General features: G+C 43.0%; 1 protein-coding gene across 5 annotated transcripts in view; it reads right to left on the bottom strand.

The window, feature by feature from the left end:
* LOC113158695 (AT-rich interactive domain-containing protein 1B-like) overlaps positions 1-25,421 on the bottom strand; it is a 150,483-nt gene that overhangs the window by 44,091 nt on the left and 80,971 nt on the right. For all 5 annotated transcript variants that reach the window (XM_026354785.1, XM_026354783.1, XM_026354784.1 and 2 more), the window contains exon 5: positions 275-575. In XM_026354785.1, coding sequence (XP_026210570.1) covers positions 275-575 — 301 coding nt within the window. The remainder of the gene's footprint in view (positions 1-274; positions 576-25,421) is intronic.

The following is a 25,421-nucleotide window of genomic DNA, read 5'->3' on the forward strand; positions in this document are numbered from 1 at the left end:
ATTGTTTTGTAATTTGCTTTCAAACAGCAGCTTCTTGTTTTGTGGCACAAAGCAATTTCCCTTTAAGGTGTAAAGCAATTTTGCAAATTTCCCAGGGAATCTAACACAGCGGTACACGATGTAAAATGCAGTGTAGTGTCTGGTTCTGACAGCAAATCTCGTCAGCGGTGGTCTTGTTTGTTTGTGGTGATTAAACTAATAAAGTTATCATGCAACAAGTTTCACCTTTCATCAAGGTAATCTATAATCTTAGAGGCAGTGATGCCAACATTACCTGGTGCAGTGGTGCTGACAGAGGGTCCGCTGGCAGGAGAGATGGGTCCAGAGCCAGATCGGGACTGCTGGGACTGAGTGGAGCCTGCAGGCGAGCCCACAGGGGAGGGAGAGGGCCCACTCCTCTGGCTGGGGAGGTGAGGGGAGGCATGGGGAGAGAAAGGGGATTGTCCCTGGTTACTGGTCCCTCCCTGCTCCCCTTGGCTACTGCTGCTGCTGCTGGAGGAGCCACCAGCGTTGACAGTTGAGACCAGGCCCGCCTCTGTTCCAGTGGGGAGGTCGTCAATGGAGCCGGACAGATCCTGGAACAGAAGAGAGGCCTTACAATGACTATTTATGAAATTCACCCAAGCATCTGATGAGAGGTGACATGCAGCAGGTGGCAAATTTACAGTAAGTAAGTTCAAGCAAGCACAACATTTTCCTGCTTATTTGTTCTGTTATAATAAAATAATATTACTGCAGGTATTTCTGCATGGTTGAAATATGATTAACAGGTTAAAAGGGTAAAAGTATGTGCATAAGCATCATATGATGTTTTATGCTGTAATCACTGAGATTAAGTCCCAGAAGTCCCAGTGACAGCAGTTTATATGCCAGAGGAACAAACACGTTACCCTGCAGGAGAGGCTGCTAATGTACACTAGCTGCTGCAGTGTACAGTAAATGAATTGTAATGGGCTTTCATTCAGACCAAGGGTGAGTTCATATTACAGTTTTCATTCCCTGTGGTGAGCAGGGGATTGTGTATTTGTGTGCGTGCTTAGTAGGTACTCCCTCTTCTGAATTGATTCCAGGGAATCCCCAGCAATGCCGCAGACAGACTACTCATTGCATAAAAGTGTGGAGTGTGAGGCTGTGAGAGGAGACTGAAAGATGGAAGTGAGGCAGTGGTAGAGCTAAAGAGAAAGCCAGATGTGATGTGATGCAACCTGATGGCTGCCCCAAACCACAGATCACACACATTTGGATTCACTCACACATACACACACATTCACAGTCTAACGGCTGTGTCCCAGCTGTAGTTGAATATGGGGGAAGTCACCTGTAAGTGACCCCGGTTTTCTAGCTGGTGCCCGCTTCGGGAGCAAGGAGAAGGGATGCGGGTGTATGCCAGCTGATCCTGCCTGCTGTATGGGGCCTGCTGACCCTCCAATCCTGTACCACCTGAGTCCTGTGCAACCATTGCTGTCATCACAGAGAATTACAGTATATGTCTATCCATCTGTCTATGTCAGTTTGGGCTGACTATGAGGTCTTATAATCAAACTTTACACCTGTGAAGATGTAACAGAAATGCCCAGGCTAGGAGGAAAATCATTATTCAGCATGCTTGTGGAAACATTACTGCAATGTAATTCTACCTCCAGCAGACACGTGAATTTTAAGAAGATCCAATTCAGCAGATGCATAATAATTAGTGTGATAATAAGTGTAATAGTGTCATACTGTAAAAGTGAGGCACACGCAACCATAAGGCGCACTGAGCCACTGCAATGATATTGTTTTAGGATTTAATGTGGTTTGGTGGATTCATAAACAAAAAAATGTTGAATACTGACCGACAACACCACAAATATCCACCAAACCCTGTGTACCTTGAGAGCACCGGCTGTAAAAAAAAAAAAAAAAAAAGCCATTTGTTTTAAATATATGCAATTCTGTCAAACACTCAATTCTATGTCACCAGGAGGCAAACACTGTGTGTTTTCTCATTACCCTAAAATAATGTTTTTTCTTATAAAAAGTGAGACAGGTGTCCTCCATCTCGTTCTATCAATGCATGGCTTAGTCTGTGGAACAGACAACCAAGTCAGTGTGGCAGTCTGTCCATGGCTGCTTGTTTTGGTTAATGCGATATCGGCAGTGACACACAAAGCCTTTGTTTTCCATCATGCCGCTGTGAGTGCCCACCCGCTCAGCCAGCCTGCCAGTCTGTCGCCTGGCATTATCTACCCTCGGACGACTGAGCACATGGGGCGCTTGCTATCCTCTCTCTCTCTCTCTCTCTCTCTCTCTCTTCCTCTGTTCTTCTCGCCGTGGTACCACTACGTGTCGTAACCAATCAAGTCACCCAATGTATTGAGCTCAGTGATGTAATGTGCTGCTTCCACCAATAGGGCTGAATGTTATTTTCGACTGACTGGCCGCCCCGGGTGCGTGCCATTTGACTCGACGGTGTTACCATGAGAGCCAATGTAACCATGGCGATGGCGTTTCCAAAATACAGAGAGCTAGTCGGATGTACAGCTAGGTTGTTAACCCACAGGCTAATTGTGTGAATGGATGGGAATAATTGCATTTCACCTAATTGGGTGCTGTTGCCAGCTTTTCCAGTGGCAGTTTAGGGGTGGGAAAATGTGTACCAGTAATTTGTTTAGAGGCTGTTAGGCTCATTTGGATTATACACACACTTGAACACAGCTGCGTGGACCAAGACCAAAAACGTAGCACCATTATAGAACATGAAAGGGCGGGAAAGCTCAACACCCATAGACTATAAAACTGTCAATTTTACATAAGCCATAAACTGACAGCTATAACTTATTGTTGCTGAAACACTACTATTAAAAAGCCATTTGCACCCTTACTATAATGTTTTTATCAACACCAATCCTCCTCATCCACACGTACACTTAATCCTTGTCAGAGCATTGTGTTACCTGGCTAACTGTCTTTTACATAGTCATGTGCAAAGAATTGAAGCCAGGCAGCCCACTAACCAGCCAGGCAAGCATGCGGTCGGAGAATCCAAACGCCCAACAATCTGGGGCCCCAATCCAAAGTGGCCCAAATCCAATTTGTTTGGCTCAGGGCTGCAAATTGCTCTGTGCATTGAGTCTCCAAATAGCTGTCAACCACTCCCGCTTGGCGTCCTGTATCGCTTAATTCGCTCCTGGAGCATGTAATTGTCATAATAAGAAAAATATTGAGGTGATAATAACCAGTTACTTTGAGATGCCCCCCACCCGCCTCAAGACACACACACACACACACATACAGTTGCATATAAGGACATAATGGGCTGAGACTGCCATCTAGACATTTCACACAACATTGGAGAGGCAGTTGCTTGTGACCCTTCACCTCGCTGGTGTTGGCGCTCGCCTGCATTCTTCCATTTAGTGTGCTTGTATTTTTGTGTGTGTGTGTGTGTGTGTGTGACAGGCACACAGGCTGCTGGGCTGTCATAGCAAGACATGCTTGAGCACTGATGCGACCGAGGGGACAGGCCACACACACTCACACACACACACACTCCCAATTCCATCCCTCACTCACTCATACTACTGACCAGCTCTCACTCACTGACACTCACGCACACACACACACTGGCATGGTATAAGGCATCAGTGTGAAGCAGGGAGCTGTCACATCCAGCAGACTGTGGACCTTTTTCCTCTGACCATGGTGCTGATGTTGTCTCCTCTCACCGCACACTAGGAATTAATCAAAGTTGCTATGGTAGAAGCCACCAAGCATGTGTGTGAATCTGAGTGTGTGTGTGCAAAAGTGCTTCTCTGTCTAGACAGGGAGGAGCCAATGGCTGCAGCTTCCTGTGGGCTACGGGAGAGCAACTGGAGAAACTAGCCACTTCTCTCTCACACACACATAAACACACACTCACATATATCATCTATTTTTCTGCCTCTCTCTGTGTGTCCCTGTCAGAGGGATAGTATGGCTGAGGGCCCTGCACCAGATGGCTAGCCAGCTAACTAGAGCCTGAAACACAAACACAAACACAAACACTGTGAGCAGTGACAGTCAAACTCTACCACTAATGTGCCTGAAGTAGTAACACGAAAAAAATCTCATCTTTCATGTGTTTATTACCATAAAAACCTCATAGTGCTAGTGGAATACATATATATTTTTTGTTTGTTTGCTTGGTTTTCCCCACATAAATAAAACAGGTCAGTCAACTCAGAGCACACTAAAGTAGTCTAGTCTTATGTATTTTCTGCAGATGATGCGCTCTCTCTATCTCAGATTTCTGTTGGCCTTGAATACAGTAGATTAAATGTTGTTGGCGGTGCTTACAACACTGACAAATGACAATGAAAAAGTGTTTTTATTGCTGTGGCTATACACAGAACAGCTGTCGACAGAGTTATTTGGGACCATTTCTATTTTTGCAAATATGGCTTAATCTTGTATTTATTATTAATTAATAATTGTTTTTTTCAATATGTTGGGATACAGAAACTAAAGTCGAAATTATTGAATGGCTAGATATTACATGAGATGTTGTATTTTGGGTAAATTGGCAGTAAAAAGTTTTGTTGATGTGTAATTGCATGTAGTACATGTGCTGCACTACTTCAAGGTAACCTGGGAGGTATTTCTAAAACATCCTGCCAACTCAGTGCAGAATGACTGGACTAGGACAGACTGACTGGCTACCACTATGATCTCCCCTGTGTTATCCAAGGCCTAAGATCTGCTCTGTCTCCATAGGAGGTTGGGATTTTAGCAGCTACTTCCCCGGTGTAATCATGCCCCCCTCCAACCCACCACACACCATGCTAGTCACCAGAACCCACTTAAGCACACAGTAGTTGGCACAGAAGAGAAGGTCAGGCGCCTGTCTGGGCAGCCTGTACTTACACATTGCATTTGCAGTAGACACTTATTTTATCTTTAATCAACACTATACAATGGTCAGTGCCACATAGTCCACTATTGTCTGTGCTACATAGATCAAAGCTTCTTTCAAAGTACTTTTCAGCATATACTTGAAAAATTGGAACCCTATATTTGAATACTATTTTTCTATTTGCATTTCTGCTCATTACATACAGACAGTGATGATTGTGTTGTACAGTATACACAGAAATAACAAATCATTGGGCTCAGAGGCCAGTTTTATTCTCTGTTTCTCTTCTCTGGGTAAATATGATGATGATGTAAACTGTAATTAACTCCAATAGCTATCGTTTGTTGGCCTGAGGGACACGTCTGCTCATGGCAGCACTGCACTCGTTTATCGGCTCCGGCCGCTGTGCTTTCTATCTTTATGGTGCACTGGAGACTGAGAGGAAATGCTATTACACAAGAATGTTTTTTTATCCTCCCCCCAAACCGTCAATTGAGGCAAAATCCAAATGAAATGCCATGCAAATGAATCCAAATGGACTACTGAAAGTGTGTATGTGTGGAAGAGGGTTTTAATGCGATGCCCCATGTAGAGCACCAACTGTAGTACCCTTCACTAAGTGCTATTAAGAACCGAAAGAAGAAGAGAAATAAGGAGAGAGGGACGTGAAGAGAGAGATTTAACACCCACTCTAGCATTTCTTTCTTTTACGTCAATCAGCCAGAATATCTACTAAGGCTGGAATGATGACGATCATTGGTGATGATGATGAGAATTGATTAAAAAAATGATCACAATTTAAGCACTACACTACTAACACCACTAAATACTGCTATGTGAAAGTGCCATGGCGTGGTATGTCTTTCCCTGATAGTGTGCATGTTTGTGTGGAAACTGGAATACGTGTATGTATGAGAGCATGTGCACCGAGATAAGGGTTCTTGAGCAGAGTCCCTGCCACCTTCTGAGGGTCTCTGAGTGAAATCTTCAGCGAGAAGAGGAGACATGAGGCAGAGAGGGCACAAATACAAGCAAGGGCACTCCTTGCAAACCAAGGAGAGATGTTTGTCATGCCTCAAACATGCCAAAACCCATTTGGGCTTTAAGCTAGTACCCAGCAGGCATTCAAATAAGTTTGCATGCCAAACCATTGGACCTCATCTCTCATTTAAGTCTGTCCAAGACTGCCACAGGTGGCACACTATCTTCCTGTCCCAGCAACAACTCAGAGCCACAATGTTAATTAAACATACTGTACCACAGAAGCCTGGCAATGGCAGCATATATACATAAAGCTCGTTTGACACAGCACAACCAAATATTTTATGTTACATTACATTACATTATCCTCTGTCACATCGGCAGCCGCAGTCATGCAGCTCCCACAAACTCAAAAACCCTTATGGCTTTATTATATTTGAAGCAACCTAGGTTGTATGATATGTTCTCCAACCGCATCTGACTGCAAAAGTGTCTATACCTGTGGTGAATAACCACACTCAGCTACTGGCAAAATGCCTGCTTTTATGGCCTCCTACTGGCTGCATCACGCTGCCTCCATCATCACGCTCCAAGAATTTCGGTCTTTTTTGTGTCTTTGAGATTTCGATGCTATTAATCAAACAAACAGGGATAGTGGAGCACACTAAGTTATGTCTACTAAGTTTCTCAGTTTTGTTTTTACTTATTGTAGATAATGTATGATTGCATACATACCATGACCATAAGGAACAAAGCTATACACAAAATGCTGGTTCGTACACCAGTTCATGATTACTGAGGCTAGGCTGTTAAAGACAGGCATTTTTCTCTCTCTCTCTGTTTTTGTTATCTGGAACAAAAGCAGCCTAAGAACAAACTGTTCAGGGCTTCCTAAAGTTGTGTGGAGGAGAGCCACAGCAGCGCTTAAAGGGAATTGTGCTTTTCTTTTCAATTCTGCTTCTGCACACTTCACAAAGCCCAGACAATCTCCTGATAATACTGCGGCATCTCGATAAGAGGACAAGAAAACTCTCTGTGTTTTTCAGCACCGGCACTGAGCTCAGAGTCCTGGAGTCAGGTGTGAGGGTCAAACACTTGTGTGGACACCTGACTCAGGCTTCCAATAGAGTCGCTAAATCTGGTGATAATACTAACAGTAACTCCAGCGTATTAGCAATTATTGCTCAATGTAAGATAGGGGGCTCCTTGGGTGATAACTGCCCCGGCTCGTAAGCCTCTCATAATGTGGAGATATGGGACGGGCCACTTTGAAAGGGACATTTGAGGTCCTATTACCCCTAAGCTGTTAAAGACGCCCAAATCTGGTGCTGCTTGTCTCCAAACCAGAGGGATTAGTGTTGAGTTTCACTCTGATTCCCCCGATAATATGCCAATCTGTACCAGCTGTAGCAGAGTACTTAGCAAGCAGTCACTATTCATTTAATGCCACCCCACTGTTTTGTGCAATAACAATAATATCAGTATTATTGTTAGTGTCTCAATCAACCAAAATGGCTAACATGAATATGGAAGCCCTATTTGTCTGTCTAGGTATTGAACATCACACCACAAACGCCATCTCCATCCACCCACCAGTCCGACGTGGTAGCTTAGGTCATTGGTATTCCACACAGAAGTGTGCATTTAAATTTACTTTCATTTAAAATGGCAGCTGTATAGAGACAGGAGAGACAGGAGAGACAGGAGAGTCCGCCTATTGTCTGAGCTGTTAAAAGTTTTTTTTTTTTCATGAGTCCGCAAAGGTTCTTCACACTTCAGTTTTTAATGCTCAAGCCAGCCACTCACCACCTCCCCATACACCAACACACACGCATCCCTCCTATTTGTTCTGCACGTATTGGTTCTGCTAATGTTTTTATTTATGGCATTCCAGCATGACATCCTGCCATTCACCCACCCCCTCCTCACCTCTCTACTCACCCAAGAGAGAACTGAAAAAACTCTGCATGACATAGTGTGTGCCTGTGTGTGTGTATGTGTGTGTGTGTGTATGTGTGTGTTAGAGAGACATGGAAGGAGAAGAGCAAAGTAAAGAAATAAATAAAGGGGCCCAAATTCCTCATTTCTAATTCAGCTGCTCGTTCAGCTTAACCTCTCTCTCCTCAGCAATTAAAGCGCACGCCACATCCTTCACGCTGCGTACAGCCGAGGCTAAATAATGCAGGGGGCATCCAGCACCCGCATCCTTTATCATCCCAAATGACAGCCATTTGCATATCTCCCCAGTCAATTAGAGCGCGGCGGAATAATCAGCCCATAATTGGGGGAGAGCGTCGGTAATCACCCGCCCTGGCACACCGACAGGGCCACTGGAGGAGCGAGGGGGAAGAGGTTGTGTGTGGGGTTGGATGTATGTGTGTGCTTGCACGTGTGTGTGCGAATATGTCAGGGAGACAGTCCAACCGACTGCAGCTTCTTCACTTCAAACTAACACGTCCAAACAACCAGCCTAACTTCTCACTGGCTGCCGCTAATTCCCTCTGTCCTGTCCTCTTAGTAGCTCACGCGAACTGGCTTCTTCGGTCTATTTGCCTCTGACACAGTATTTCATTGTGTTATCTTTTATCAGAATGGGTCAGTAGGAGACTTTTAATAGCATAAAAAGTGCTACATGAATAGCAGGTTTCATCCCAGGATGCCATTCATTCTCAAATGTTATCAAATGTTAATTGCTTACCATTTTAAAAATCACAAATAATGACATCCTCTTCAGTGTCGTTGCTTTGTAAGCAAGATTCAAGGGTTCAAGATCACTAATGTCAATACTGAATGTTATTTTTCATACCAGCAATTTTGTCTGTGGATTTGAAAAAGTGTCAGATTTTGGGTGAAATTATGAATTACTTCTTCACATGCAATGCAATGTACTAATTTTCCTCCAAGAGCTGTGAATTTCCATGATTGTGAAGCGACATATTTTTGCCTGCCTGCAACTCTTCTTTTAAATTCATACTTCATTCCTTTCAAATAGCAACAAAGCCAAAACGTTAAGAACAGCCAAGAACAATGTGAGAAAGACTGTGCTGAGACACAGGGGGGGAAAATCCCCTGCTTGTCCCCTTTAGAAGCAGACAATCAACGTTGTTTCATGGGAAGTTTTCTGGGCTGCTTTGAAGTGCAGTTGCTGTGTAGCCTTTATTTCCTGCTGAAAGGGGAATGACCATTTTTGTGAAACAACATTTCCTTTAATACAGTGTAACCTCCCATTCCTCGCATGCTTTGGTGCTGTCCTCTGAACACGACAAATAAAAAGATGACTTGAGAGGGAAAGAAAGAGCGAGAGAGAGAAAGTAATGGGTGCGGTGTGTGTGTGTGTGTGTGTGTGTGTGATGGAACATCAGAGAAACCCAGACAAGGTTAGTTCCCATCTGCAGCTCCATCCTTTTGTGTTCCCCAGCTGCTTTCTTTTCCCTCTTGCCTTTGTATTTACTCTACCCAATCCAGTTCAATGTTAGCCAGCGCTACCTCTGTGGTGTTTCAGACCCACTGTCGCTTTGGAGAGATGAAATGCGTGCCATTCACTTCTCCTTGATAGAAGTGGCAAGAAATAAAGAAAAGGAAGTTAGAGATTGGAAGGAGGGGTTGGGGAGTGAGGCAAGGACAGCGCAGAGGATGATAGTAATGATTTGTTTCGATTTAACCTCCGTGCAGGACTTCAGTGTATTGCAGGTGAGGGGCAGACCAGACTTACCCCAGGACAAAACAGAGTTTAAACACAAACAAAGAAACCTCTTTTAAAGGAAACACTAGAGTGGCAACATCTTTAAACAACTCTCTTTCTCCGCAGAGGGAGGAAACATTGATTTCCTTTTTACTCCATTTTTAAGGGGGTGTCTTTCTCAGTTTAATCCCCCATTCCTCTACTCTAGAGAGATCTGTGGCATTTCCTGCCAACCAGCCAACCCCATGCTACAGAGACTTATGCATCACTGTCAAAATGACTCTGATCAAAAGAAGGGAGAGGGGAAGGGAGAGGAGGCGAGTGGGGGAAGTCTGGGTTTGACGGTCTGGTTTGATCGGCGCGATGCAAAACTCTTTCCCCACTGGACATGCTGCCTGTCAGTGCGTCCGCCTCGGTAATCCATCAGCCCCTGCCTCGGATCAATAATGTGATTGGTGGAATTCTGAGAGATATCTGATCGGTGTATCCTATGAATTACTGCTCTGTAAAATTAACGCCTGACTCTAAATCTCTCGTTCAGCCGGAGGATGCAAAAAACAAAAAATCTAAAAACCTGATCACTAATCATCTTTGTCATCACTGCTCACTTTTCTGAATGGTAATTTGTCCTTCACCTGAACTTGAGGGATGAACTAAGATGCTGTGATCCTAAATGTTAACTGGACTCGAATGACATGTCAGCATCATGTGATGAATGTGACACGTTTCATGGAGCTCAGTAACAAAATCTTTGTTTCATAACATGTATCCTGATCTATGGAGATGTAATGGCTCTGACTGCCATTAGAAAATGTATTAGATAATTGCTCAAAATAAGGACTTGAATGACACTGCAATGTGCAGTCTAACAAACTCACGATTAGTGAAATATTAGTAGGAATTTTCACTTTTTATACAACTTACACAACATTAAGAGACACCTAACAGCTAATGAATTAACCACATCACAAAAGGAAGTAACACAAATGTAGGTGAACCTTGTTTACTTGACAAATACAATGAATAAATACTATTCTCATTTCAGGACAAATAAGTAATTTAAAAGTTAGGTTGGGTTAATAGACACACACTCTCATTTAAAGAGTCACACGGGGAGGCAGCAGCCCTCTCAGGACAGGCCCCAGCATCGACATAAGCCCACGTTTCAGAGAGTTCAAACAAACTTTTTAGCGTTGAAAACAAATTGGGCTCACCATCAAAGAGACTTTTCAAAAAGCCATTTCTCTATGCCAGTTCAAAGAACCCTGGTTGGTAAACAGGCATGGAGAATTCACAGCGCACGATATTGTAGGAGGTACAAACGGCTGGAGCTTCACCACAACAAAGGCAGAGGAGAAGGAGTGGAGGGGTGTAATTCATCACACACTCAACAAAAGCAAGTGTGACTGACTGTCCATGACCAAAGAAACAAAACAAAACAAAAAAAACTTCTCCCTAATTGGAGGAGCTGTTATTTTTTTTCCATTTCAAACCCACTCCATGTATTGTTTTTTCTCTCCTCCAATTTCTTGCTGCTCAGTCTGCCCTTGCCCTCTCCTCTCCTCTCCTCCTCTTCTCCGAGCTCCCTCTCTCCTCCACTTTCTTTTTTCCTCCTTCCCCCCTCCTCACGCTCCCTCCCCCTGTGTCTTCATTAAAGCAATTCACCGTGAGTTATTCTGGCCTCCGACTTAAATTAGAAGACAGACAGAGCTGCGGGAAGAGAGAGAGAGACAGAATGAAGGAGAGAAGACTAAAGAAAGAGAAAGAGCGAGGGAGGTTGGGAGGAGAAAAAACTCTGAGTCCTTCATGGCTTGTGAGAGTTCTTAACAAATAGACAGGCAGACAGAGGCCTTGCTCCATATACCATTCTTCCATCCACCTCAGGCAAAATCTCATTTGTTGGGGATTCAGCGGAAGACCAGGGGATAGAGAGACAGAGAGATCGAAAAAGAGCGGCAGCAGCAGCAGCAGCAGACTCGAGCCCGCCCCTGCGTCGAGCCATCATTAGCTATGCACAAGACAAAGTGCTGACACAAAGTTACACAGCGTGCTGAGCAGGGGCTTGTGGGTAGGCAGGAGGAATCCATCCCTCTGTCCCTCCACCTGTCTATCGACATCCCTGGCTCTCCCTCGTCCGCCTCCGGTTTTTGCAATTACAATCAAACGGCAGCATCCAGGCCCCAAAGCATTGACTGACGGCTTGGATTAACCGAGATGTGGAGAGGCCTTGGGATGCTGTGTGTGTGCGTGTGTGTGTGTGTGTGTGTGTGTGAGGCTCCTGCCTGTCAGCCAGTCTGCCTGTCCATCTACGTGTGTATACCACATTGCTTTGTATGTGCGGCATGTTTCATTGCCAGCACTGATGTGTGGGTTTCTGTGTCTGTGTCTCCTCTTGTCTATCAGTTGATTTTGACAGTGTTATCTATGTGTGTGCGCACTCTTCACGTGTCCTGCAGGTTTATGTGTGTAAATGACGAGGAAGCCACATGTATGGAGCAGTGCATTAGCATCGAACGAGTGTGAATAACAAAGCAATTAGGCATTTCAATTAAATCCCACTGTGTGGATCATTTTTGCTGTTGGCAGGATTTAGGAAATGTATCATCGACTGATTATGTCGAGATGCACATGTGACTTCAAAGACTGAAAGATTTCCATGTTATTTCAGCAGCATCTCAACAATTACAGGCAGTTAAAGAGTATGGTTAGATATTATTTGCTAAATAATGCTGCTCCACTGCCATTTCATTGCAAATGCTGTACAGTAAATTGCAGAACAATCCAGATGCAACATTTTGAAGAAATAACAAACTGAGACATGGGGAAATGTCATGAAAAGTGACAACACAAGCAAATCTAAAATTTGACGATATAGAAAGAAATCACAAAGCTGTCAGGAAAAAAGACGGAGCGCACAAACACACACACGCACAAACACATTCTCTCTGAATTAACTTCACCGCTGCAATTGAGCAAGTCACGTCAAACATGCAACAGTACTGAAAACCCTTCCCTCAGAAGGCAGCGAATAAAGCGCGAGGAACAAAAACACGTCAATCTGCTTTGTCCAAAAAAAATCTGAGCTGCTCCGCCGTGTCTTCTGTGCGATCGTTTCTTTAACTCTTTGCTGCTGCACACCAACGTCATCCATCAGAGATGACACATGTGACATGACAGCTCTGCTTGGGAGGCTGCGGTGACTACAGAGAGAAATCGACTTACAGCACAGTGTGCAACAAGGAGAAGTTTGTCAAGACAAAACCGCATATTTAAATCTACTGATGCCAAATGGTTCTGAATCCTGAAAAAAAAGGTCTGTAGTCGTAAACATGCACTGATAATTAAAGTAACTGCTTTAGTTTTATTCGCTTTTAACTAATTTTGGCAAGTGCCCACAGTATGCCAAAAAAATGACTCATCTTAAATGTATGCCAAAATGGTGATTGTAATTTTCTCCCCATAAGTCATTTAACAAATTGGTGAATTCACAAACCAAGCCCTTAGGACATCTGAAATAACTGGGATTTTGGAAGTAGAAAACTTTTGCACAGATGCCACCAAACTTCTGCTGCATAGTCGTGTTGGATTCCATGCTATGTTTTGGTTTCTTTCTTAGAAAGCCAAAAAGCATTTTAATTGGTCACTAACTTTGCCACATGTTTTGCCCAAATTATATGATCTGTGATTTGCTTTTTTGTGTGGAAACACTTGGCGTCCCCCAGCAAACAAAGCCCAGTGATAAGGAGCAATCACAATGCACTGTGGCACATGACAGCTGCAACATTAAATAAAATCTAAAGAAGACATCTTAACACCATCTATAAATATGCCAGCAGTGCACACTCATTCAGATTCACCATTCATATCAGTCAACCATCTCGTTTGCATATCCACACTGTGATTTGAGATGGAAAGTCGTCCTGGATGCCCTCTCCCTACCCGGCCTGACGGAACAAAGCCCAGCTAACCAACCAGAACGTCCTCGCCGATTTTGTGAGCAAATGGTCGCCTGGCTGTCTGTGCATGGGGGCGTGTGTGTGCGCATGTGATGTAAGCACGGGGAAAGGAGAGGTGACAGCGGCGCGAGGCTGATCTAATAAAAGGAGAAGATGAAACACTGTCAGATGCCGTGGCGAGCAGCTCAAACGCCAGCAACGTTTGGTAAAACACACACGCGTCTCCTCCCAGACATTCTCCTTCACTCATCTCTGCCTCGCGTGCACACGCACGCACGCATGCACACGCACGCACACACACTTCTCTGTGATAGACAGTTTCATAGTGTCGTAGCTGAGGTGTTGGCCTATAAAAAGCAGTGCTGATATGATTTAATGGGCGAGTCTTATTATAAGACTGTCGCTGGGCCGGTGTAATCTGGCTAGCGCTCCAGGGCACAGCGCTGAGACACATGCACTACAATACTCCACAGCAGATAATATTGCTATGTGCTACATTGCTATTATAAGATAGAGCCATTTGCCACACTGATACTGCGTGTATAGGGCTGTCATATGGGAAGGAGTGATTTATGACTGTGAGGCATGAGAATAAAAACAGATTATTTTTATTCATGTGTCTTTAGAGGCCAACTTCATTTCCTTTTTGTTTGTACTGCAAGTATTTTTACACGGAATCAAAGGGAAATCATCTCCTGTGCAAAACACACTTAACACCATATGGGCTTTGTGGTATTTATATAAGCCCTGTAGAGTCTGGACCACCCACTCAAAAAAAAAAAAAAAAAAAAAAAAAAGCATTATGTCACTTTGACACTGATTCTGAATCTGCACTTAATAGAACAAGATCCCTCTGTTAGCTGTCTCCAATTTTTGCTGGGACTAAATTGCTATTAATTATAAATAGCGGAGCAGCTGTCTTAAAATATATGACATATCTACTAGGGTATTAGACTCTGTGGTGATATTGCCTCTCCTGCCACTTTTAATATCAGCACCCTGGCTCCAATCACAGCCTAATAATGGCTTCTCATTATGAGGTGTATATGTGTGTGTGTGTGTGTGTGTGTGTGTGTGCAGGGGCTTCAATTTCACCACTTAAAAGCCACACATGACACCTTGTAAAAAGTTAATTTCATTTTAGACATTTATGGAACAGGGCTGTAAATTTACGCTCTTGAGGTGCGCCGTGAGGGTTTCACAATTTTGATAATTGAGACACAGAATTACATGTAAGCAATTCATTAGGTGTATAAATGTAAAGCCGGTGTAAAAAAAAGAAAGAAAGAAAGTTAACATTTTATGTTACAACAGTGAGAGAAAACGGTGTGTTTTCACATGTGCTTCTGTGGTGAGTTGCAAGTGAGTTAGTGGTCAGAGGAGGCCATCGTTCCCTGGGTGTAATAGCAGCATTGGACAGGAGATGGCGCTGTGCCTGCTGTGAGCAAATAGCAGCATGTGATCAAACTCCGAGCAAGGCAAGAGGAGTGTGTTCATTACTGACTGTTTCATGATGTGATTCAAGCTGCTGACACAGTTTTTACTGCATGTCACATTGAAAAACACTAAACATGTGGTAAAGTGTGTAATATTCCTTTAGAATATCCTGGCATGAACGTATGTACTCTCAATAGTTTATGGATATTTTATGCTCTATATGCCCATAATATAATAATATAATATATAATATAATAAACAATATAATATAATAAAGTGTTCCCACAGAGTTTTGTTGTCAAATTCTTAGCATCCAAAATTTTATAAGGGGATTTAGATTTTAAATGGTGGATTATATGACACTAAGTCACTGCTGTTTCAATTCAACTAGTTGTATAAACACAACACAGCATACTTATAAAAATATATTTTCACATAGTTTAAGTCATTTAAAAATAAGAGGAAAACCTCGTCTTTGGAGTCTCTCTCTGTGTCTCTGTTTTTCTTCCTTGTTCCCCCAATCCTTTAATTTCCTGGCTCGTCCCTTTTTATTTCTTTTTTTTTTTTACATGTAAAATGGTGACAAAGGCACTTGCTGCCAGATCTATCTTTAAACTGCTTTAATTTTTTTTCTTCTCTCAGATGAGATTGAGTTTGGTGAGAGGAGAGAGGAGAGGAGGGCTTCTACCGGACTGTATAACCCCCTCACACACACACACACACTGCTCTTCCTGTTACTGCTCACCCTCCCCTCCCTCTCCCCACGGCCTCTGTCTTAATTTCACAAGGGAATCATTTGACAGATATTGCCCTTGAAGAGGCAGCCTGTGCCTCGCCACTGAGAGCAATGGGGGGTTGAGAGTTGTGGGGGTGGGAAGAGGTGTGGGGGGGGGGGGGAGGGGGGGTGATGAAGCAGAGGAAGTAACAGAGAGTGAGAGTGATGGGGGAGAATGAAGGGTGGAGGATGAGGAGTGCGGGAGTGGAGGGTAAAAAGTTATTAAGTGGATGTGAAAATGCAGCGCAGCCAAAAAGGTTAAGTCTGGAATAGGAAATTAAAACTTGCATCGCTTTTGGCTTTAAATAGATTTGGTTTCATTATGGGCGCCAAGGCCAGTTAGAGTCAAATCCCTCTGGAGAGAGCGAGAGAGAAAAAGAGTGGAGGAAAGAGAGAGGAGGTAGAGAAATGGTGACATGGGAAGGGGGGCAGGCGAAAGAATAGCGAACAATAGCAGAGGGGAAGGAGGTAGACTATCATGCAGTTCACATTCATTTTCAATCTCAGCCTGTTTTTCCCCAAACCCCCTTCCACAGCCAAGCGAATACCAATTCTACATACCATTACTGATTTAATACTTAGACTTTAAGTGGAATCCAAGGCCGGTGCGAAGCATGAATAAAAAGAATGCGAGTGGCATTGGATAACAGGTGTGTAAAAAAATAAAAGCATGACTATTTTTCTCAATCTTTCTGTTTTTATTTGCATTGACACTTTATGAGTCACTGGTGATTTCGAGTTAATTTTTTGACCCTGAAACGTATGAGACCCATTCAGACCTGTCTTTGGTTATTTCTGCAGTTCACTTTTGTTCGCTGTGAAGAAGCAGAGGCCTTTTGCAGCTTGCAGCATTGTGCACATCATGCATCTTACAAATGTCTCATATACATGAAATCTCCATGAAGGACAAGACCATTTTCACACACCTGCACAGGTTACACAGGCTGACCCTGTACAGCTCCGCTTATTGTCTTTGTGGTCTCTCGGGAAAGGGACAGAATAGTGGAACTGGACAGGTTAAAAAAGAATAGATGAAGCAGGGGTGGGGAGGGATGGGGGAGAAAAGGAAACCACAGGAAATATGATAAAGATGGTGAAACAGACAGAGACTGTAGGGGAATGAAAAAATTAGAGATGGAAAGATAATCCAGGAGATAAAGAGTGTGTCTGTGTGTTTGAGTGTGTAGAGAGGCTGCACTGTCTTTAGAGATCTTTATCACTATCCACCTCTGGCAATGCAAATAAACAATAACGGCAATGAAACGCAACTTGGTGCATACATGAATAAATAAGACAGTTGAGGCACTTCAAGTTAGTAATTGTTGTGACCATTAAGGGTCAGACGACTGTAGTGATTTTAGCTAAATAGCTCACAACAAGTTACCTGCAGGAAAGCAAACATGTCAGCTAATTAACTGTGAAAGATCATTTCACACCTAAATAATATATGTTATTTAAAGTGGGTTAGATAAAAATACTGGCTCAAGATACGATGGGTGTCACACAATGACCTATTTATTCCTGTTATAAAGATCCAATCTGCATCTGTGCGTCTGAATAAAGAATCCCACATTTTTCTGCACACAGGATGCAAACTGCTATTGGTTTGGTCAAATGTTGAGATGGTCGGGCTCCAACTGTGATCAGGTCTTATGTAAATACAAACTGTGCAGTTTGAATAGTGTTAAAAAAAAACATGATATGCACTCCTTTCCATTAATCAGCATTAGACGGCAGCTGAATGTGTCAGCTTCATGTTTGAATTAGCACCCTAGTCAGTCTTCTGAATAATATGTAAATACTGCTAGGTTGAATGTAGTAGCATCATTATTACGTGTAGTGGTTCCTACAAATCGCAACAGTGTTGAAAGTGATGCTTTAAAGGCTGTACATCCCAGACATTATTTGAAAGCTCATCTAACTAAAAACCTTCGCTTTGGAGAATAACTCAAGCAGTAACACCATGAAAGAAAACACATGTCACCTGGAATTCACTCACATTTGTCTACCACGGCGTAGAAAGAAAACCCTAGCCTCATACATCAAGTCGCAAGGAATATTAATGTAAGAGTGACCTGTGTCTGAATGACAGAAAGCCAAGTGTGTGAAAAGGGCTTCAGAGATGTGAGATATGAGAGGTGTGGATATGTGGATGGTAGAGAAATTACATGACATGAAGGCAGAGAAATATGCATGCAACACAGGTCTACAGATGCTGGGCCATCAGACACACTTAAAAACATACAAGCCCCTTTTCCTACTCCCTTAGCTCTTTTTTTTCTTTCACCTGTTTGTCTGCCGAATATGGATATTAAGATCTCATCACATCAACATAACAAGCACACTTGTCAGTACCAGTTGTAAAAAGCCTGAACACATTATAACCTAGACTTAAACGGCATGTTAATATCAGGTACAACTGATGTACTTTCTTACATATTGTTATAAATATTGCTGTTATATTAGGAGCAGCTGTAGTAGTCATGCTAGTGTTGGTAGTAGTACTATTAGCTTTCACCAAACTCCTCTTGAAAGGCGTAAAAAAAACAAGAGAGGGAGAAACAGAGTGAAAAAACGGAGAAGAAAACAGACCGATGACTTCAGCTCCAACCTGAAGGGAAGCCATTTTCTTCCCTCAACATCCTCCACTCTGGCAGAGAGAACAAGCGACGGCCTCTCTACTGAGGGAAACAGAAAACAGAGAGGAGAAACTCTCCTCTTCTCTGGCCTTCTCTCGATGCCCCCCTCCACCAACACCACCTCCTTTCAGTACACCAGATTATGAAAATGAGTAGGAACCAGTGACCCCACAGCTTTCATTGCATATTCAGAGGGGGCCAGGACGACACACTCTGGATACTAATAAATAAAGAAAGAGGCAGGCTGAGCGTGTGTGTCTAGAGCAGAACACAACACATTCTGATAGGAGACCACCATACTTCCATCCCCCCCATCACATTTGTAAGGATGAAAGAAACAAAAAAAAGCCAAGGAGGAAAATAGTACTTCCAACGCTAAACCAGAGGCTTTGTCGCCTTAATATGAGAAACAATTTACTACTCATCCTCTGTAAAGAATAGGCAGCAAATACTTGATGAGAGTGATGCATGCTAATCTAGCAGCAGCGTAGTATAGCTCAACAACAGTGCACACACACACACCTTATTCTTTTAGTGTGTGAAATAAATTGCTTGCTAACATGCACAAGATGAATCTAGCCTCTGCTGTCATGCAATTAAAGGTGTGTTAAGTACATCTGTCTATCTCTGTCTCCTCCTGTGTCATGTCAGTGACGTGTCTCTGTTGCATGCTGCTCTGCTGAACTGGCTCCGGCGGCTCATTGGCAAACACGAGGCGCGCCAGTGTAAAAGCATACTCTGCAGGCACGAGGGAGAGGGGACGGTATTACCTTGTTGCACAAGGGTCGAGCGGACAGTTTGTGCATGCGCCAGTGTCAGAGAAAGAGAGAGAGGCGAAGGTGCTGACAGAGAAAGTGGAAAAGGAGAGCTGAGAACGGCAGCGTCACTGTGACCGACAGTGAACGCCAATAACACATTCATACATTTTTGAGGACATTTGTTTTCAAACTTGTCCTGACTGACAAACCAACTGACTGACTGACACTTTACCCTGCTCCTATGAGTCCTACCTTTTTTCATATGCTCTACTACACATGGAGTTTGCCAGATATCAGCTTGGGGCGGCTTTTCTAGGAAGGGAGCGAGAGCTAATGTGGCTTTCTAGTGAGTTGGCAGCAAGCCTACATGTCTAGTGTAAACTGGAGCACGTGAAGTGATGTTATCAAATATAAGATTACTTTTCAAGCTTGTTTGGAACAAACATGTAAAGATGACCTGTGATAGTTGTTATAAATAACAGCTTCTTTCTAGCAAAGATTGCTGGAGTTCTGTGTTGTCTCCACCTTTCATGTGCAACATGTCATAATTTCATCAAATCGCACAGCTACTATTAACAGAAATTTCTCAAGCTACCTCAACAGTAGCTGTTAAAGGAAAGCTTTTAAAGCTTTATTCATTAATGTGCTACTCCGATTTTTCAGGACTCACATTAGTGACCTTCTTGTTATAGCCAGAGGATACCGCTGGCCTCAGGTAAAAAATGTGATTCGACTTTTGAAAAATAAATCATCTTATCATGTGAAAATATAAAATCAGATGCATCAGAATTGAAAGGGAGGCATTTTGATGTTGCAAATATCTTTTAAAATGTGTTATTTACAGTGAAGCACAAACATTTCTATATATTTATACCTTTAAATATTATGTGGATGCATGCACACACACACACACACACACACACACAGACAGACAGACATACACACACTCACACAGTCAACTCTCTTCACTTAGCGAGTGCTTCTCTCGTCTCTTGGCATCAAGATGAAGGCCAAAGCCAAACTCTAAGTGCACAGCTTTCCATTTAGTTTTAAAATACAACTCTCCTCCCTCCGCCCCGCGAGGCAAGACATCGCTGCAGCAATGATGTGCACCAAAGAAAAAATTCTGGTGGACTAGTGTGTGTGTGTGTGTGTATGTGTGTGTTTTTCTGTGCCTGAGAGAGAGAGAGGGAGTCAAAAAGGAGTAAGCAAGAGCACAAGGTAAAGACAAGGTAAGATGCGATGGGCTGGCAGGCTTTCAAGGCCTACTTTGTAGCCATGGAGCTGAGACTGGGATCTGTGCTAATGTGTATGTGTGTTTCTGTATATACCATACATTTATCTGTGTGTGTGCGTGTGTGTGTGTGTGTGTGTGTGCACAGATACACCCCTCGCAGTCAAATGGAGAGCACGAGCACTTCAACAATGACAAGTAGGTAAACAAAATCATCCATGCAGAAAAACTAAGAGAGATGGAGAGAGACCACTAAAGAGGGAGGATGGATGGAAGTTTGGAAGAGGGATGAAAGAAAGGAATTTATGATGGCCAAGCAGGAAGGGAAGAAACCCCAGGAAGGAAGGTGAGAAGAATAGGAAAAATGTAACGGACAAAAACAGAGATGCAGGAAATTAGAACTAGGGAATAGGGAAAATATTTGGAGAATTTGAACCCCTGTGCAAATATTGTGGGAGGCCTCAGAAAAGGAAGATGGACATAATGTAGCATTTCTCTCATTCCTCTGAAAGACGGGATGGTTAAAAACGAAAACACCACAGTAATAAAAGAAAAGAATAATGAAGGATGGATAACAATGAACCAAAAAAAAAAAAAAAAAGAAAACACAACAGATAATTCCTCTTAATGTAAAGCATAGTAACAATTCACTATCAAACCGTATAAATTATAAAGGAGGATGCTCTATAATGCATTTGCAACAATGCAAACAAACAAAAACAAACACAATGATTACTCCTCAGTGCTTGAAACTTATTACTCAGCATGCCTGATGACTGATACCATATATATAGCTACGGCATTACAGGAAATCACCTTGCGTCTGTAGGTGAGCGGGGGCTTCTGTGCATGGATGACATTGTTTTGTGCTTACGTTGTCATCAACAGTAACACAAGCGCAGCTGCTAATCCAGCCACTCCAACTAAATCGCACCGCAGTAAGGAGTTCGTGTTCATGAATACTGACAGCGAAGTGTGCATGTGTTATTATGTTTGAGCATGTTTATTTCATGTGCGGGTGTGTAGCGTGTGTTGCGCGTGAATGAGTCTTTCAACATCTGAATGCGCCTCTACACCCCCTGCCCCTATTCCCCCCCTCCCTGTGTTTCCTCTCCATACAGCTCTGCCATGATGAAGTCCGTCGCTGGGTCCCCAACCCAATATCCAAAGCCTAATAAACTAATACATCATTAATGAGAGGGACGGAGAGAGAGAGAGAGGGATGCAGAGAAAGAGAGATGCACTGAGTCCACTGCCAGGCTTTAGCCGGCTATTGCTCCACAGCTCAATAGGCTTTCTAACAAGGCTCTGTCCTTGAGAGAGGCTGCATACTAAAAACTTCTCCATCGGCCGCTGTGCCAAGCAAGGGGAATTCATAAACAGAGGACAGAGAGAGGAAGGAAAGAAATGAGGGAGGTAAAGGAGGGCATTTGAGAGAGAGGTTGTTAGAATTAGACGGATAGAGAGAGAGAGAGAGATGAATCATGTTCTACTTCAATTGTCCTTCTCTTATCTGACTGTTTGGTTTGGGACAGACCGTCTGTCTGACCGACAGTAATGACACATGATCAATAACCTGTTTATTAGTTTGTTTGTCTGATGATTCCAGCCTGTGGTTGGTTTTTGCCACACTCTGTGTGTGTGTGTGTGTGTGTTGAAAAGAGAAATCCCATTGGTATTAGTGTCTAGTAAAAAAAGGGGGCGCCTCCTGGTTTTACAACATCTCCATAAAACTGAGTGAGGGAAGCCCTGAATACATTCTTTACAGGTAGATACGGTGTTTAGACATGTGCCAAAAATGCTCATGCTTCATGATACATCACTGGACACACACACACACACACACACACATCTGTAATGACACAAATGGCACAAATAAGTCATTTAGAAAGAGAGGGCTGAGAACCACTCCTGTCATTTGGATGTATGCTTCCACTCGTAAAAACACATCCGCACACTCACAAACCCATGCACACACACACACACGCACACACACACGCAAAAATTGGATGTCTCTAAGCAAACACTGCCGCAGGCCTCATTTGAATAGAGCTAATTGAAAATCAGACTTGTTTATCAGGCTAAATAGAATGACAGACACTCACAAAAGTAGGCAGAGAGAGCGAGCTTAGCAAGTATTAGCATAATGTTCATGGCTGAATGATTTCTAGGTCCATTAGGCCAGGGAAGGACATTTGAGAAGTTCACTTTTCATAGCTGGGGCTAAATGCTGAAATATGACTTCATTTTGAGGTGTTACTTTAAAATGATGTATTGGCATTTCAGTGCTGATGTGAAGGTAGTAGAGGAGGGAGTTGGGGAAATACACTATATGAAATTAAAAAAGAAGAGGAGTGGAAAAGAAAGAAGGGGGAGATGGAGGGTGGTTACAAACGCTTGGGAGAGATTTGGGAGACTCTCCAAGATTTTCATTATCTTTGATGTGAATTATCAAACCCCATAATTGGCCTTCTCATATTACTCTCTCTCATTTCTTACCCTGCTTTTTTTCTCTATCGTCTTGTGATCAATGAAGCACAATAGGAGACGGAGAGGGGTGTTGAACCCCTCTCATGTTGTTTGTGTTTCTCTCAGTGGATCCTGCCATGGCTCGACGCCTGCTCGTACCTTTCAGAGTAAATTCGCCTCTGATTAGAACCTGTTGATTTAAATGTCAAGAAACATGACACACAAACAATGCACTCCCTTGATATGAAACCAGAAGCAGAAATGTAAAGTGCTGTTTGGACCAACCAAAGTCTACTATCGCCTGAAATCCAGTGGCAACCCAGTAGATCCTATCACTACAATGCTTTGTAGGAGCAAGAGAAAAAAACGAGAGGAGAAATCTTCAGGCCAAAGCCTGAATTGCCTCAGGACAGCCCTCAGATGATACAACACTGCCCTTGGCCTAACAAATTAGAGCTACGCGGAAAAAAGGAAAATCACATTACCTGGAAGAGAAACCACAACAAAAGTCTGTTTGGTCTATGGTTTGGATGCACGCCGCAGTTTAACTGGAGATGATACTGTGTTAGATAACATGACAGCATAACAGCGGGTAATCGGAACCTTAGCAAAACAATATACTGTAAGAAAAACAGATGCACAGGCAGCACTTTCCCCACGGTGGAAAAATCACCTTGATCAGCTTAATGACGGGGTTAGTTGTTGTCTTTGTGAAGGAAGGAACGCACCGGCACTCATCTGGACCACTTGGTGTTGTTCCTCTATATCTCTACTCATTTTCTCTCATTGATATTTATAGTTTACTCCATTAAAATATGGATTTAATCTAAACAAAATTCCAAAGGAAGTGCTCTGAATATGACAGATTCACAAAACAAAAGTGACCCAGATCAAATATACGTGTAGGCAATAGATCAAAGAAAAAAGCACATTTATCCAGGTTAATATCCTGGCTTACTGCCCTTGTGTCAGGTACAGCCATCCAAAGGTAAAAGTCAAAGTCAAGCTTCCCATTTCCCTGGTGAGATGGGATGATTAGCAGAAGGAAGAAAAATGGCACAGCGAAGGGAAGTGATGGAGGCCCCATAAAGACTAGAATCTCTGGAATACAATAAACGGACACACATTTAGGGCGTTTTTGTATTGAATTTGAAGGCAAAGCTGCCAATATCGGCTCATTTATGGCTAGAATTAGCTTAACACTGTGTTAAATTGGAAGTACAAGGATGTGAATTCTTTCAAAAACAGACATGAAAAGTCGGGTTTGGGTAAGATAATTAGTTGCTTATACTTTCAGAATATTTTAGAACATGTGATTAACAAAGGACAAATAACCAAATAAAGAAACTCTTGAACTGTTGAACTTAAAAAGGCAACACAAAGGTAAAACACAGCTCTCTCTGTCCATTGCTGGAACCCCAACACATGCAAAGGACACAGACGTAGAGAGAATACAGAGACAGAAAAAAAGGAAAAGAGAGGACAATGACACTCTACCTCCTTTGGGAACAGGAGAATGTGGCGAGCAGAAAAGAGGAAGATGAGGGGAGGATGATGAGAAGGAGAGGAGAAAGAAGAGGAGAGGGCAATTTGGTTTCCACCCGTCTCTAATCTAATATGTGTAACTGTGACTGATTCTCTGTCCTAAACTAGGACCCCAGACACAGGCAAAGGGCACCAAACTTCACTGTTAGCCTGAGGGAGAGGAACCAAGGAGGGAGAGGTGGTGGAGCGCGAGAGAGTGGGAGAAGGGGAGAGAGCATGAGCGAGCGCAAGAAGGGCAAAATAACGTGTCAGCTCTGGTGAAAAAGAGCGATAGAACCAATTCCAGAAATGGGAGAGAGATATTCCCACAGCTTGTGTATTATTGCCAGGATGTTGGACAAAGCAAATATCTAATGCAGCGCAGTAAATCCTCTGAAAGTGTCTGTGTGTGTGTGTGTGTGTGTGTGTGTGTGTGTATGTGTCGGCATGAAAGGACTAGGACTCCACAGAGAAGCACCAAATCACAAATTTTTCACACCACCACAGGAACATGCTGACTGTAAAGCAAAAAGATATGTGTGTGTGTGTGTCTGTGTGTGTATGAGAGCCTTTTAGAGTCTGAAAGAGCAGTGGCTGTGGTCCTGTTGGTGACTCCCACCGCAGCAAAGCTAAGGTTAGCTATTTGCTCTTTTCACACATCATAGGGTAAAAAAAGACTTGGAAGCATAAGGGAAATTCAGCTATTAAGACTTCCCAAATCTCTCTTTTCACTATGGGGCAATATCCAGTGTGGCACGCACACACACACACACACACACACACACACACACACACACACACACACACACACACACACACACACACACACACACACACAGCCATAGTCATGGTCCTGCATTCTCCATTAGCTTATTGATTTTGAGAGGGAAAAAGGATTTAGGGCAAGATCTCTCAATGGAAGATGGCTCAAAAGACAAGGTTAGCAGTGTGCTGTGGAAAACACCTGATTTCTCTTTTTTTTATTCAAAGAATGATTCACAGAATATAAATATCTGTTTGTTTTATATGCAAATTGAATGCAGGCACGGGCAGGATGAAAAAGAAGCTTTAGCCATATCCTCAATGCAAAAAA

Source organism: Anabas testudineus, chromosome 12, assembly GCF_900324465.2.
Source record: "Anabas testudineus chromosome 12, fAnaTes1.2, whole genome shotgun sequence".
Lineage (NCBI taxonomy): Eukaryota > Metazoa > Chordata > Actinopteri > Anabantiformes > Anabantidae > Anabas > Anabas testudineus.